We start from the raw sequence: 15,030 nt of genomic DNA on the forward strand, positions 1-15,030 counted from the left end.
GTGTGTTATTGATTCAAAATGACCTCCTCTTGTATTATTTGAGGGATGTTTAGAAAAATATGGTGTTGATTCTCTTAACAACAATAGTGCAGTCAGAGTACGGGCCTGAGAAGAGTGAAGAGCCTGACAAAATAATATGGTTAAAAAGAACAAAGATGAACTAAATTAATAATAACAATAATAATAATAACAACTATCCATATCATCCATCAACTACACTACAATAAAGAAGTGGGTTTCACTTAATGAGAGTGTGGTCTTCAATGAATGAAAAACACACATGAGCAGGGAAGTGGCATAATCCTGTCTGTACTAGTGTTTTAGTAGCGGTGAACAATAATCAGCTCAGCCTCAAAGTGTGGGCAGATATTACTAGCAACTGCATCTTGGAACCTTCATCCTTCCACAATGCCTTACAGGTGATGCATATCTGCACTTCTTGTCGGTGACCCTGCCTTCCCTTCTGGAAGGAGTGTCTTTAATCGTACACAGGGTAATGTGGATACTACATGACAGTGCTCCAGCTCACTTCCTTATTTCCATATGGAAGCATCTCCCCTGCTCTAACCACACAATGAAACTGAACCAGTACTGATGCTTTGCTGCCACCATGCCACTAAAATACTAATACAGACAGAACATTTTCACTTGCCTGGTGTGTTCTCATGTTTGCTTTAACTCATTGAAACCTACACCACCAAATATCTTGTATCTCCATCTACAAGTGAGTGTACCTCCCTTGGAACACATTTCCAGCCCACAAGTATTTTTTTGCTTTTTCTCATCATGGGGATAGTTTCCTGCAAATTGTCCCGATTCAGCAAAATCACCCTGTATCGACATTTGGCACAGCATTTTTTAATTGTATATTCAGGGCTTACACAGTAAAACTGGAGTTTTGCTGACTCCATATCTTTGGAATCCATGCCTGTTTCTAAACAGAAAGTTACAGCATTTGAAATGGAAGATATTCTAGAATTCTGGTGCAAACACAGGTGAATAATATATGAAGATAATTCTAACCAATATATATACTTTTTGTATATAGTTGCATCCTGTGTTTTTATCTAATAACTGCAACAGGTTCCACTCCACGTGATCTACTGCATATTATATACAAGAGAGGACCTAATCTGCTCACAGATTCCAGCCTCATCGCAGAGACTATACCAGGTCTTAAGTTTAGTTTTACCAGTTTCAGCTGCTTGTTTTCCTTTGTGAAGGAACATCTGACAACAGAATTCCTAATATTCAACCTCTGGTTTACTATACCCTATTTTGGTTCTCATGTTAACAAGTATCTGGACACAGTTTTATACCACTGATGTATTTTATATAAGCCCAAACATTTTTTAAAATACACATATAACAATACATTTTTTGCACCCTTTTTCAGTAATGGATCAAAGCATGATCATCTGCGAGTTTAATTATGACCAGCCAAAAACAGAAAAATAAATGTTATTTTGAGTACTTACAGTTCATGGCTTAAACACTAATTTGTGGAATTAGGACATGGTGTGGTAAAGTGGGCAGGTGCAAGACTACAATTCCAAAGGTGTGGGGTTCAAACCATAGTCAGTCTTGTGAATTTTTTCTCTCTCTTTCACTTCTCTCATGTCTGGCAATAAATTTTTAATGTGGAAAATTCTAACTGTGTTGTAGTTTGGAATCCATTTTAATTTCCACCATTTGACTGTTAATTGTTCGTTTATTTTACCCAATCATGATATCAGCTTTATAGTCATTCTCAGGTGCATGTTGAAATACGTTTGTCAGTGACAGGTCATCATTGAAAAAATATATTTCTGTCCTTACAGACCAGTCGTCGTGTTACAAGATATGAGTATATATCAAAGATACAAAAAATGGCTTACACTGCGCCCAACGATAAAACTGTTAACACAGTCTGGCATATTTAACAGCTAATATATTCCTGTGACCTGTGTTCATCAGTTCCATTCATGAAATATGCCATACTATGTGTTAATGGTTTTTGCACTGTGCACAATGTCAGCCATTTTATGTATCTAATCCATAAGACCATAAATATGTTTTGTCATCAATAACATGTCACAAACAAGTCAAACATCTTTTAAAATTTCAACATGCACTTGAGAATGGCTATAAAGCAAAAATCATGACTGTTAAAATAAATGAAAAATTAACAGTCAAATGATAGAAATTTCTTTAAAAAATCCATACAACTGTGCTCCCCCAAGAAGGAAGATCATTAACTATGTTAAACTGTGAGCCCATTTATAACTGGATGGGTACATATGTTGAAAGGTTGGAAGAAGCCAAGGGTGTATTACTTCCAATTGGATCATGCCTAGTAAAGTACTGTAATGGTCAAAACAACCTGCAAGTTGAGGACAGCTTTAATTTGTTATATTTCTATTTTCTATCACAGAACCCCCCCCACCCCCCTCCCATGAACCATGGACCTTGACGTTGGTGGGAGGCTTGCGTGCCTCAACGATACAGATAGCCATACCATAGGTGCAACCACAACGGAGGGGTATCTGTTGAGAGGCCAGACAAACATATGGTTCCTAAAGAGGGGCAGCAGCCTTTTCAGTAGTTGCAGGGGCAACAGTCTGGATGATTGACTGATCTGGCTTTGTAACACTAACCAAAACGGCCTTGCTGTGCTGGTACTGCGAACGGCTGAAAGCAAGGGGAAACTACAGCTGTAATTTCTCCTGAGGGCATGCAGCTTTACTGTATGGTTAAATGATGATGGCATCCTCTTGGGTAAAATACTCCGGAGGTAAAATAGTCCCCCATTCGGATCTCCGGGCGGGGACTACTCAAGAGGACGTCGTTATCAGGAGAAAGAAAACTGGCATTCTACGGATCGGAGTGTGGAATGTCAGATCCCTTAATTGGGCTGGTAGGTTAGAAAATTTAGAAAGGGAAATGGATAGGTTAAAGTTAGATATAGTGGGAACTAGTGACGTTCAGTGGCAGGAGGAACAAGACTTCTGGTCAAGTGAATACAGGGTTATAAATACAAAATCAAATAGGGGTAATGCAGGAGTAGGTTTAATAATGAATAAAAAAATAGGAGTGCTGGTAAGCTACTACAAACAGCATAGTGAACGTATTATTGTGGCCAAGATAGACACGAAGCCCATGCCTACTACAGTAGTACAAGTTTATATGCCAACTAGCTCTGCAGATGACGAAGAAATTGAATAAATGTATGATGAGATAAAAGAAATTATTCAGGTAGTTAAGGGAGATGAAAATTTAATAGTCATTGGTGACTGGAATCCCAGTGTAGGAAAAGGGAGAGAAGGAAACATAGTAGGTGAATATGGATTGGTGGTAAGAAATGAAAGAGGAAGCTGTCTGGTAGAATTTTGCACAGAGCATAACTTAATCATAGCTAACACTTTGTTCAAGAATCATAAAAGAAGGTTGTATACATGGAAGAATCCTGGAGATACTAGAAGGTATCAGATAGATTATATAATGGTAAGACAGAGATTTAGGAACCAGGTTTTAAATTGTAAGACATTTCCAGGGGCAGATGTGGACTCTGACCACAATCTATTGGTTATGAACTGTAGATTAAAACTGAAGAAACTGCAAAAAGGTGGGAATTTAAGGAGATGGGACCTGGATAAACTAACTAAACCAGAGGTTGTACAGAGTTTCAGGGAGAGCATAAGGGAACAATTGACAGGAATGGGGCAAAGAAATACAGTAGAAGAAGAATGGGTAGCTCTGAGGGATGAAGTAGTGAAGGCAGCAGAGGATCAAGTAGGTAAAAAGACGAGGGCTAGTACAAATCCTTGGGTAACAGAAGAAATATTGAATTTAATTGACAAAAGGAGAAAATATAAACATGCAGTAAATGAAGGAGGCAAAAAGGAATACAAACGTCTCAAAAATGGGATCGACAGGAAGTGCAAAATGGCTAAGCAGGCGTGGCTGGAGGACAAATGTAAGGATGTAGAGGCTTATCTCACTAGGGGTAAGATAGATACTGCCTACAGGAATATTAAAGAGACCTTTGGAGAAAAGAGAACCACTTCCATGAATATCAAGAGCTCAGATGGAAACCCAGTTCTAAGAAAAGAAGGGAAATCAGAAAGGTGGAAGGAGTATATAGAGGGTCTATACAAGGGCGATGTACTTGAGGACAATATTATGGAAATGGAAGAGGATGTAGATGAAATGGGAGATACGATACTGCATGAAGAGTTTGACAGAGCACTGAAAGACCTGAGTCAAAACAAGGCCCTGGGAGTAGACAACATTCCACTGGAACTACTGACGGCCTTGGGAGAGCCAGTCCTGACAAAACTCTACCATCTGGTGAGCAAGATGTATGAGACAGGCGAAATTCCCTTAGACTTCAAGAAGAATATAATAATTCCAATCCCAAAGAAAGCAGGTGTTGACAGATGTGAAAATTACCGAACTATCAGTTTAATAAGTCACGGCTGCAAAATACTAACGCGAATTCTTTACAGACGAATGGAAAAACTGGTGGAAGCCGACCTCGGGGAAGATCAGTTTGGATTCGGTAGAAATGTTGGAACACGTGAGGCAATACTGACCCTACGACTTATCTTAAAAGAAAGATTAAGGAAAGGCAAACCTACTTTTTTAGACTTAGAGAAAGCTTTTGACAATGCTGACTGGAATACTCTCTTTCAAATTTTAAAGGTGGCAGGGGTAAAATACAGGGAGCGAAAGGCTATTTACAATTTGTACAGAAACCAGATGGCAGTTAGAAGAATCGAGGGACATGAAAGGGAAACAGTGGTTGGGAAGGGAGTGAGACAGGGTTGTTGCCTCTCCCCAATGCTATTCAATCTGTATATTGAGCAAGCAGTAAAGGAAACAAAAGAAAAATTTGGAGTAGGTATTAAAATCCAGGGAGAAGAAATAAAAACTTTGAGGTTCGCCGATGACATTGTAATTCTGTCAGAGACGGCAAAGGACTTGGAAGAGCAGTTGAACGGAATGGACAGTGTCTTGAAAGGAGGATATAAGATGAACATCAACAAAAGCAAAACAAGGATAATGGAATGTAGCCGAATTACGTCACGTGATGCTGAGGAAATTAGATTAGGAAATGAGACGCTTAAAGTAGTAAAGGAGTTTTGCTATTTGGGGAGCAAAATAACTGATGATGGTCAAAGTAGAGAGGATATAAAATGTAGACTGGCAATGGCAAGGAAAGTGTTTCTGAAGAAGAGAAATTTGTTAACATCGAGTATAGATTTAAGTGTCAGGAAGTTGTTTCTGAAAGTATTTGTATGGAGTGTAGCCATGTATGGAAGTGAAACATGGACGATAAATAGTTTGGACAAGAAGAGAATAGAAGCTTTCGAAATGTGGTGCTACAGAAGAATGTTGAAGATTAGGTGGGTAGATCACATAACTAATGAGGAGGTATTGAATAGGATTGGGGAGAAGAGAAGTTTGTGGCACAACTTGACTAGAAGAAGGGATCGGTTGGTAGGCCATGTTCTGAGGCATCAAGGGATCAAAAATTTAGCATTGGAGGGCAGCGTGGAGGGTAAAAATCGTAGAGGGAGACCAAGAGATGGATACACTAAGCAGATTCAGAAGGATGTACGCTGCAGTAGGTACTGGGAGATGAAGGAGCTTGCACAGGATAGAGTAGCATGGAGAGCTGCATCAAACCAGTCTCAGGACTGAAGACAACAACAACAACAACAACAACAACAACAACATCACAGTAGTGATACCTGGTGTTCCCCTAGGAGATGTTATAGGCCCTCTGCTCTTTCTAGCCAATACAAATGACTTTGAAGAAGATCTGAGCAATCCTCTTTGATTATGCTGTCATTGACGGTATATTAAAGTCCCCAGATGATTGAAACCACTTACAAAATGACTGAGACGTGATATCCATGATATCCTTATAGTGCAACAAGTGACACTGTCTCTCAGTTTGGAGATGTGTGAGGTTATTCAAATGAGTACAAAAATAAATCCGTTAAATTTTGTTTACATGACAAATCACACAAATTTAAAGGCCATCAATTTGATTAAATACCTAGGAATTACAATTACAAACAATGTAAATTGGAACAACCACATAGATAATGTTGTGGGGAAAGCAAACCAAACACTATGTTTTATTAGGAGAATGCTTAGAAGATGCATCAAGTCTACTGAAGAGACTGCCTACACCACGTTAGTCTGTCTTCTGGTGGAGTATTGCTGTACTGTATCATTCATATAGGACTGATGAAGGACACTAAAAAAAATTCAAAAGGCAACTCATTTTGCATTATCACAAACTAGGGTAGAGATTGTCACTGATATGATAAGCGAGTTTGGATGGCAATCGTTAAAACAGAGGTGTTTTTCACTGCGACAATATCTTTTCATGAAATTTCAAACACCAACTTTCATCTCTGAATGTAAAAATATTTTGTTATCAGTCTACATAGGGAGAAATTATCATAATAAAATAAGAGAAATCAGAACTTCAGTAGAAAGATTTACATGTTGATTTTTCCCATCCAATGTTAGAGTGTGGGAGGGTAGGGAAATAGTCTGAAGGTGGCTTGAAGAATCCTTTGCCATGCACTTAAGTGTGTATTGCAGAGTAGTCATGTAGATGTTGATTATAAAGTGAATGTCATAAATTAACAAATTAATATGTACCACAATTAAACAATCATTCTTTAGCAAAGTAAGCACCTAAATCTACGGAAGACAGTACATGTAAAGGGAGTCCGTTGTGTGTTTAAAATTAGTTGTGACTTTTTATTTTTGATTCACCTGAGAGGTTGGTAATGCGCCACTGTTGCCACACCATGTATAAATAGTCTGACGTGGTCTCATGCATTAGATGCATCTACGTTGATTTGCTCTCACTGTAAAGTCGTATTCGCTGGTGTTGAAGTATTCTACAGTTATCAGGTATCGTGAACAACTGTTTTGTGTTGGCATTGGATTAATAATAACAGTGCAGCACATTTAAGGACGAGATTCACAATAAAAGTTGTCATCCACGAAAATGTTCACTGTCTGTGAAGATAATGTTCCGCTGCAAAATTTTCTTCCAAATTTGACAATAGTAATGGACAATGTGCCATACCACTCTATTGGGGGTGGGTAAAGTGCCAACAATGCAGTGGAGGAAAGCAGATATTTTGCTTTGGGTACAAAGAAATGTTCCATTGGATAAAGTTGAACCTAGCATTATAAGATGGAGTTAATGGAACTAGTAGTGCTGTACAAGATAAAAAGTTCAAGGTACCAGGTTGACCCTAAAGGAATATCATGCTCATTTAAATCTGACTGAGAATACATGGACTTAGATGAAAAGTAATGTGGTGAAAAATAACAAGAAATTTATATTCTGTGAGGCTGAAAAAGAAGCCATTGCAAATGTTACACCAGAGCCCTGTTTCTGTGTTGTCAACCATAACAAGATGGTTGTTGTGGAGCATAGATTCATAAAGGATTCTGATGAGTTATGAGTAACACGTAGCTTCTCTTGTTGCCATGTTAAAATCTACTTCTTTTGCCAAAATATAGCAGAGTTTACAAATAGTCATCTCAACAACATCCTTATGCAATTGAAATTGCGACAGAATCCTGGAACATTGTATTATTAAACCAGCAACTGAGGGGAAGACAGGTCCATATATGAAAAAGTCCAGTCTCAGTATAAAAATAAACATATAGCTTCTCCTCTTATAATGTTACAAAACTCGCAGCAATTCTTCTTTTACCAGCCACTTATGTCCTTAAAAATTACATTCTTTCGTTGAAAAAAATCTATTGTTGCTTGAAAATCACAGTAGATATGGAAGTTTCACATATTAATCACATGGCCAAAATACTCTCCTCTTTGTGTGCTACCATTTACTAATTTGTTACCTCAGATTGTTTATGAGATATATGAAATTTTTGAATGTTTCATTCTGACATTTTCACTGGTACATGCATTTGCAATGGAATGCTTTACATACATTCCATTTTCTTGATATTGAAGGCAGGTAGTGATATCCTTCCAATTTTAAAGAATAGTTCAAAATGTTATCTACATTTCATACACAGCAATATATGACCTAACAGGAATCAAATGAAAATTTTTAGTGACCCCTATTTTTCATTGCAAACTATAAGAATTTCTTGCAGTAGTTTACCTAAATTTGGAATATCACAATAGCTATGACCATTACCAAAATGATAGGCAATTCACCATGAAGCTGATGAATTAAGCAATAAGATGTTTGAGAATCTGAGTTTACTGTTGAATAGTTTCTCTAAAATCATTTGATAAAGACTGCAGATCAGCTGGCTCGCACGGCTTGCTGTTCATACAGTTAAGTGAGTTTGACAGGTTCTGCATTGAGTAGACCTGGCATTATTGTCACCTGCTGACATGCCCAGCACATGCTGGCAACTACACTTCCCTCCCGTACTCTGTACTGATCTGTCAAAAGTCACAACTAATTTTAAACAGTCTATAATATGCTAGTTGGGCTGTGTCAAGTTGTAAGACTATTCTTCTTCATGCTGCATCCACATGTGCTATCTTAAAAAAATAAACATACAGTACATAAAACAACCGAAATCACAAAACTTCCAGGCAAGTTAAAACTGTGTGCCAGACCAAGACTTGAACTAGGAACCTTTGCCTTTCACAGGCAAGGTACAGGCAGAAGTAAAACTGTGACGACGAGTTGTGAGTGATGACTGGGTAGCTCAGTCAGCAGAGCACTTGCCCGTGAATGGCAAATGTCCTGATTTCGAGTCTTGGTCCGGCACACAGTTTTAATCTGTCACAAAGATTCATATCAGTGCACACTCCACTACAGAGTGAAAATTTCATTCTGCATCTAGAAATCATGACAATCAAACATATGCTGTGTCATATAATGTCAGAGTATGATGAACTTTTTAGTAGCACATTGTGTTCACTAGAGTTGTGGTATGGATGAAGTTCCATTACATTTTTCTTGCAGCTTACTGCTAATACTTTCAAACAGTACTGTGGTAAAGATGGGTGACTGGGTACATTTAAAACTGTTCATAAAACCCACATTGTAATAATACATATTCCAATAGAGATCATCACTTTTATGTCATTAACTTGCATAACACCCTTTGGAGTGTACTGTATGTTTTTCTTTGGAACTTTTATTCCAGAAATGGTATAAACTGTAAACCTGTTGAAATTAACTCTTCAGCTACAATTATTTTATAGTAGTTCCTTTGTAATTCCTAAATCTTCTTCACATAAACAAAGTTAACTAAATATATTATAAGAAATTATTTTTGTTGTCACTTACAGGAATGAGCACAGTGATCATAAGACACATGCAAAGAAATCACTCCCATTAAAGAGGAATACAGTTAGGAAGTACTGCATTTTTCTATCGCTAGTGCACTTTACCATAGATAAACCAAATCTTTTTTATTTTATAAAAAATGTTTTTTTTTTTGTACAAAATGTTTTCAATAAAATCACATTACAGGCAGACATTTATCATTCTCTTGGGTGTAGCAGTACAAATTCAGTTCAGTACTGGTATCACTTTCAAATAATGACAGTCAGTAATACATCACACACAGAAGACTGGGACAAATGGACAAGAAATTCACTCACCTATGTTTTCCAACATTCACAAAAATGTGCTTCACAACAGTTTAACTAAAAATGCTGTTAATAATATATGCCATCAACTGACAATAATTCTCACTTGAACATTCTTTAAAATTAATCAGCTGTGTTCTTGCACGAGTAGGAGAAATGTCTTCATAGAGAGTCGGCAACTGAGACTCCTTAATAACTTTTGCAGTCTGTGGTTTTATCAACTTTTCAAACATTTTTTGTAACTCAGTGCTTAGTGACTTTCCTGGAGTAGACATAACTGGAACATTTGTGGACTGTTGTTCGTTGCACTGCAGAAAGGTACGATCTCCATCTGATGGCAATTGTGCATGGTCACGATCTTGACGAAAATATGGTGTGTCTGTCAAAACTCTGCGAAATGGTGATGGTGATCCTGGTGACTTTAATGGTGATCCAATATTTCTGCCAGGAAAATTGTGAGGTAAGTTCTTTTGCACACTTTCCTCCTCTTTAGTCTTTGGACTCTCTGCATTTAAAGATCGACGTAAGGTCCTATTTGGATCACTAAGACTACGCTTCAGAGGAACCATTGCTGCTGCAATTTGATCAACATCAAAACCTCGAGCAAGACTTCTAGGAACAGATTCCACATTACCTGTAGTGTCAGACTTACTAACAGAAGTTTCCCTTGCAAATCGTTTAGTGTAATCCAGAAAAAGCGTCTGAAAAATGGAAGAAAAGAAATTAAAATTCTTGATCATCAGGATACAAATAAACTGAATACAGTGACTACATTTCATAACTCCATGATAAACTAAAGAACACACTTCTTTTTTATTTCATTATTTTCCTTATTACAGACACAACAATTACTTTATCTTAATGTAGAAAGAATTTAATTAATGAGAACAGAATCTAGGTTAACAGAACTTTTTTGCTTTGAGTCTATCACTAATAGCATAACTATTGGAAATATTGATAGTATCACATAAACAATAATGATGATAATCCATTTGCCAATAATTTAATTCCCAAAATGGTGTGCATGGAACTGTGATACATTACACAGAAATAAGTATGTTTGTTTCAAGTCATGATGGTACATCACAGTGTGTATAGCTAACAAGATCAATGAATATGGCAATATACTGCGCATTCAGACAGATAAAATTGCAAAGCACTTTGAGAGCAGCTTGCTCTCTTCACCGTATGGTTCATTTTCTCTTCCGTTGCTTCCATTATATTTCATATAACCAGCAGCCATACATTTTGTCTCATTATGTTCCCAAAAATGACTAGGGATGATGTCGCAGCTTAACCTTTTTCTTAGAAGAATGTCTAACATGAAGGTGAGTCTTCCAGCAGACAGTACAGTAACAGAAAGTTCTCCACATGAAAGGCCTCAAGCATTTTCATAAAATTTGTACCTTTGATATGAGCTAATCACTGAAGTCATTGGTAGCTGAGAAAGCTGTAGAACACCGATGTTTAGATGTTAGCCCTTTCACAATATCTGGTAAATTCTCCTGTGACAACAATGCTGATTAATGCCATGTTGTTTTGATAAAAAAACATTGTCCCAAGGTCTACCCCTGGGCTTATCCTCTACAGCTGCTACTCTTGTGGTAATTCTGCTAGCACCCCCCTCCCCCCCTCCTTTTATTTAAAAATAAAATTCATCAATTCCCTAAAAAATTCTATACCCCTCATCCAGTACTCTCTTACAAAATATGTTTCAAATCTTCAGTAAGAATCAAAACATCTAAGATTTATATTTGAAAGGAAACTGAACAATTTTACAGCAAATAATTTCAAATTTATTACAAAATCTCTTTGTGGTTTAAGAACTGGCATACCGTGAAATGGAAACATGCAACCTTATAAATGTTTACATGATAATTTATTATGTCAGGATTCTCTGATTAATACAAATTCACATTATCCATTTTGGCAATTTATTGCCATCTTCAGATGTGATAATTAATCCACAAAGAGTTTCATTAATCATTATGAAATAAAAAACTTAAGTAATATGCATTCTGCACATCATGAAATGGTATCAAATATGTCAATGATATATATCTCATGTTATCAAATGGCTAATCAGACAAATTAAAATATTGTCATATACTTTTTATATAGGGCTTATGGGAAACAAGGGCACAGGAAATGGGAAGAGGTAAAATCAAAGGCCATAGGCCCAATGGTAATAATTCTGATGGAATTTCTACTACATCAAGAGCCTTGTTTCGACTTAGGTCTTACTGTGCACTGTCAGATTCTTCTCATACTATCATTTCTCTGATGTCATCTTCATCTACGTCCTTTTCCATGACATTGCCTTCAAGCTTTCCTGTTTTGCTTAGTGTTTGCTTATCATTCAGGCTCTTTACAGGCGATTCTCTCCTCCTCCTCCTCCTCCTCCTCCTCTCTCTCTCTCTCTCTCTCTCTCTCTCTCTCTCTCTCTCTCTCTCTCTCTAGGCATCTATCTTGTCCGTTATTATATATGCTTATACAGCTTTGGATTTTTCCTCTAGCTATGGCTGGTTTGCACTGCCTATCCCATTTCTTAACTTTGTCATCTATCAAACCTGCCCCTTCGTCTTCTATTGTATTTATTTGCTCTTTTGAGTCATTTGCTCCCCAAATGCTTCCTATGGAACTAACCAACATTCTTTGGTTCTTTCAGTTTAACCAGGCCCCATCTCCTTAATTTCCTATCTTTCTGCAATTTCTTCAGTTTTAATCAGCATTTCATAACCAATAAATTATGGTCAGTGTTCAAATCTGCTCCTGTAACAATATGCTAGCAAGTTTTCTCTGCAACTTCCATTAGGTGGCTTTCCCTTTCATTCCTTTCTCTCAGTCCATGTTCTACTATATTTTGTCTTCTGCCTTTTCCTACTATCGAACTTCAGCAGTCCACCAAAATTAAATGTTTGTCTCCCTGAATTATCAGAATATTCTTTCAATCTTATGTAGAGTTAGTTGACTTATAAACTCGTATTACTGTGGTTGGTGTTGGCTTAGCATCAATCCTGAATGTGATAACCCAGTCACTACATTGTTCATAGACACTTAACTGCATTCCTGTTTTCTTGCTCATTATTAAACATACTCCTCTACAGCCCCTATTTGTTATTTCATGTCTTACATGACAAGAAACCCTTGGAAGTCCAAATAAAATGGTACTGTGACAGGTATTGGATAAAATGATCAGATTACTGATTTTAACCAAGACAGCAAAGTATAAGCACTTAAACGTAATTTTCCCATTCAAAATAACAAAAACTATAACAGGCAGGAGAAAACATGCACAAAGGTTAAAGAAATGTGTAAGACTTCAGAGTCAATGGCTCCTTCTTCTCGCAACGGTTGAAGAGGAAGGTACAGGGATGAAGGAATGGACCGGCAAGGTTTATGAAATGGGGAAAGTTAAGAAAAGTCGTCCTGAATCCCAGGTTGGGGGACACTTACTGCACAGGTAACTCTCCCCTGATATGGCGTTCTACAGGGTGGGTAAAGCTCTCCAGAACTGGGGTTCTGGACAACTTTTCTGAACTCTCCCCATTTTCTAAACCTTGCCAGTCATTTTCCTTCATCCCTCTTTCTTCCTCATCAATCCTTCTGCCAGAGGGAGGAGCCACTGGCTCTGAAAGCTTACACATTTCTTTACTCTTTGGTAAGTTTACTCCTGCTGCAGCTTGGTGAGTGGATTTTTTATCCATACAATTACATTACATTTTCAAAAATTGATTATTTTTGTTGACACAAAACCCTAACATGGATATTCTCTATCCAACAAATAACCTACTTCTGTTATTGAAAACTTGCAACACATTTTTAATTACTTATGTGGAAGGTAAACAACTTTAAAAAATGGATAAAATAATTACATTTTAAGAAAATGATTGCATATAACTAGTTCAAAATCATCTGTTCTCGGGGAAAAAATGTAAATTAGTTCTCTTAAATTATTACTCACCATTTCCATGCTCAAGTTTCTGTGGAACATCTCTCTCTTAATCTGTGGGAGCTCTGCTGAATGAAGGAGCCCCTGAGTGATAACAAGTTCAAGGCATAACTCCAATAGCACAGTGCACTTTTGTTTATTAAGTGTTGACACCCACACTGTACTCAGACCAGATGATACTGTGCTATACCGCACAGATGTGCTTGGAGTGGACTGTCCTGTTCGACTACCCTAGAACATTCAGCAATGAGCCGGTTATGAGGAGTGAGTAACATCATCTAGTTGCTGTGAAGTTTCCTACAATAAATTAAAGGTATATACTAGAGTGGCAACGGCGTCGCCGCAGTGGATACACTGGTTCCTGTCAGATCACTGAAGTTAGACGCATGGCCAGCACTTGGATGGGTGACCATGTGCTGTTGCCATTTTTCAAGGTGCACTCAGCCTCATGATGCCAACTGAGGAGCTACCCGACCGAATAATAGTGGCACCAGTCAAAGAAAACCATCATAATGACCGGGAGAGTGGTGTGCTGACCACACGCTCCTCCTATCAACATGAGGATGACATGGTGGTCAGATGGCCCCAATGGGGCACTTGTGGCCTGAGGACGAAGTGCTTTCTTTTATGTTTTATATATACTAGAGTACCCTATGTCTTCTTTGTGTTACAATACAAAAAAAGCTTCCGAATCCTTTGCACATTAGTGAATATATAAGTTCATGTGAAAATTTAAAAAGAGTAAACAGTATGTGGAAAGGAGGGGGTGTTTTCATTAGTTTAATACACATATTAAAATATGAATCTGAGTCGTACAATAATACACATCTGGCCATTAAAATAGTGACATAAGGAAGCATAATAAATAACGCAATTTCATTTTTTGTCCATATATGGTACTGTAGGAACAATACATTACTAAACTTGTAGCTGATTTGAGGTTATCCAGGGTGCAAAAATTTGTACACTGACAAGGAGCAGTCCCCACCAGTGGCACAAACTTTTTGAGACTATTTATACGATGAGGTAGGTTAAGCTCACAGGTATTACACCCTGCAGCCATTCACCCTAGTGTCCTTTGTTAGTGAGTAATCGAGGGGGAGGGCGGAAAATAATAATAAAAATAATAATAATAAAAATAATAATAATAATAATAATAATAATAATAGTAAAATATTAAAGAAGAACTAAAAGAAAAATATAGAGAAAGACTAACAAAAATACTGAAAACAGAATTGACAGCAAGAAACAAGATAAAAGCTATAAATACTTACGCTATACCAATATTGACCTACTCATTTGGAGTAGTGAAATGGAGTAACACAGACCTAGAAGCACTCAATACACTTACACGATCACAATGCCACAAATATAGAATACATCACATACATTCAGCAACAGAAAGATTCACATTAAGCAGAAAGGAAGGAGGAAGGGGATTTGTCGACATAAAAAAACCTACATTATG

The 15,030-nt window shown here is 37.3% G+C and overlaps 1 protein-coding gene across 1 annotated transcript in view; it reads right to left on the reverse strand.

Annotated features, from left to right (window-relative positions):
* Nucleotides 1-9,415: 9,415 nt before the first annotated feature.
* Nucleotides 9,416-15,030, reverse strand: part of LOC124605709 (nucleoporin Nup188) — a 271,799-nt gene continuing 266,184 nt past the window's right edge. The window contains exons 24-25 of the mRNA XM_047137581.1: nucleotides 13,575-13,793; nucleotides 9,416-10,311 (exon numbers count right to left, since the gene is read on the reverse strand). Of these exons, the coding sequence (XP_046993537.1) occupies nucleotides 9,664-10,311; nucleotides 13,575-13,793 (867 nt within the window). The 3' untranslated portion in view covers nucleotides 9,416-9,663. The remainder of the gene's footprint in view (nucleotides 10,312-13,574; nucleotides 13,794-15,030) is intronic.

Source organism: Schistocerca americana, chromosome 3 (genome assembly GCF_021461395.2).
Source record: "Schistocerca americana isolate TAMUIC-IGC-003095 chromosome 3, iqSchAmer2.1, whole genome shotgun sequence".
Lineage (NCBI taxonomy): Eukaryota > Metazoa > Arthropoda > Insecta > Orthoptera > Acrididae > Schistocerca > Schistocerca americana.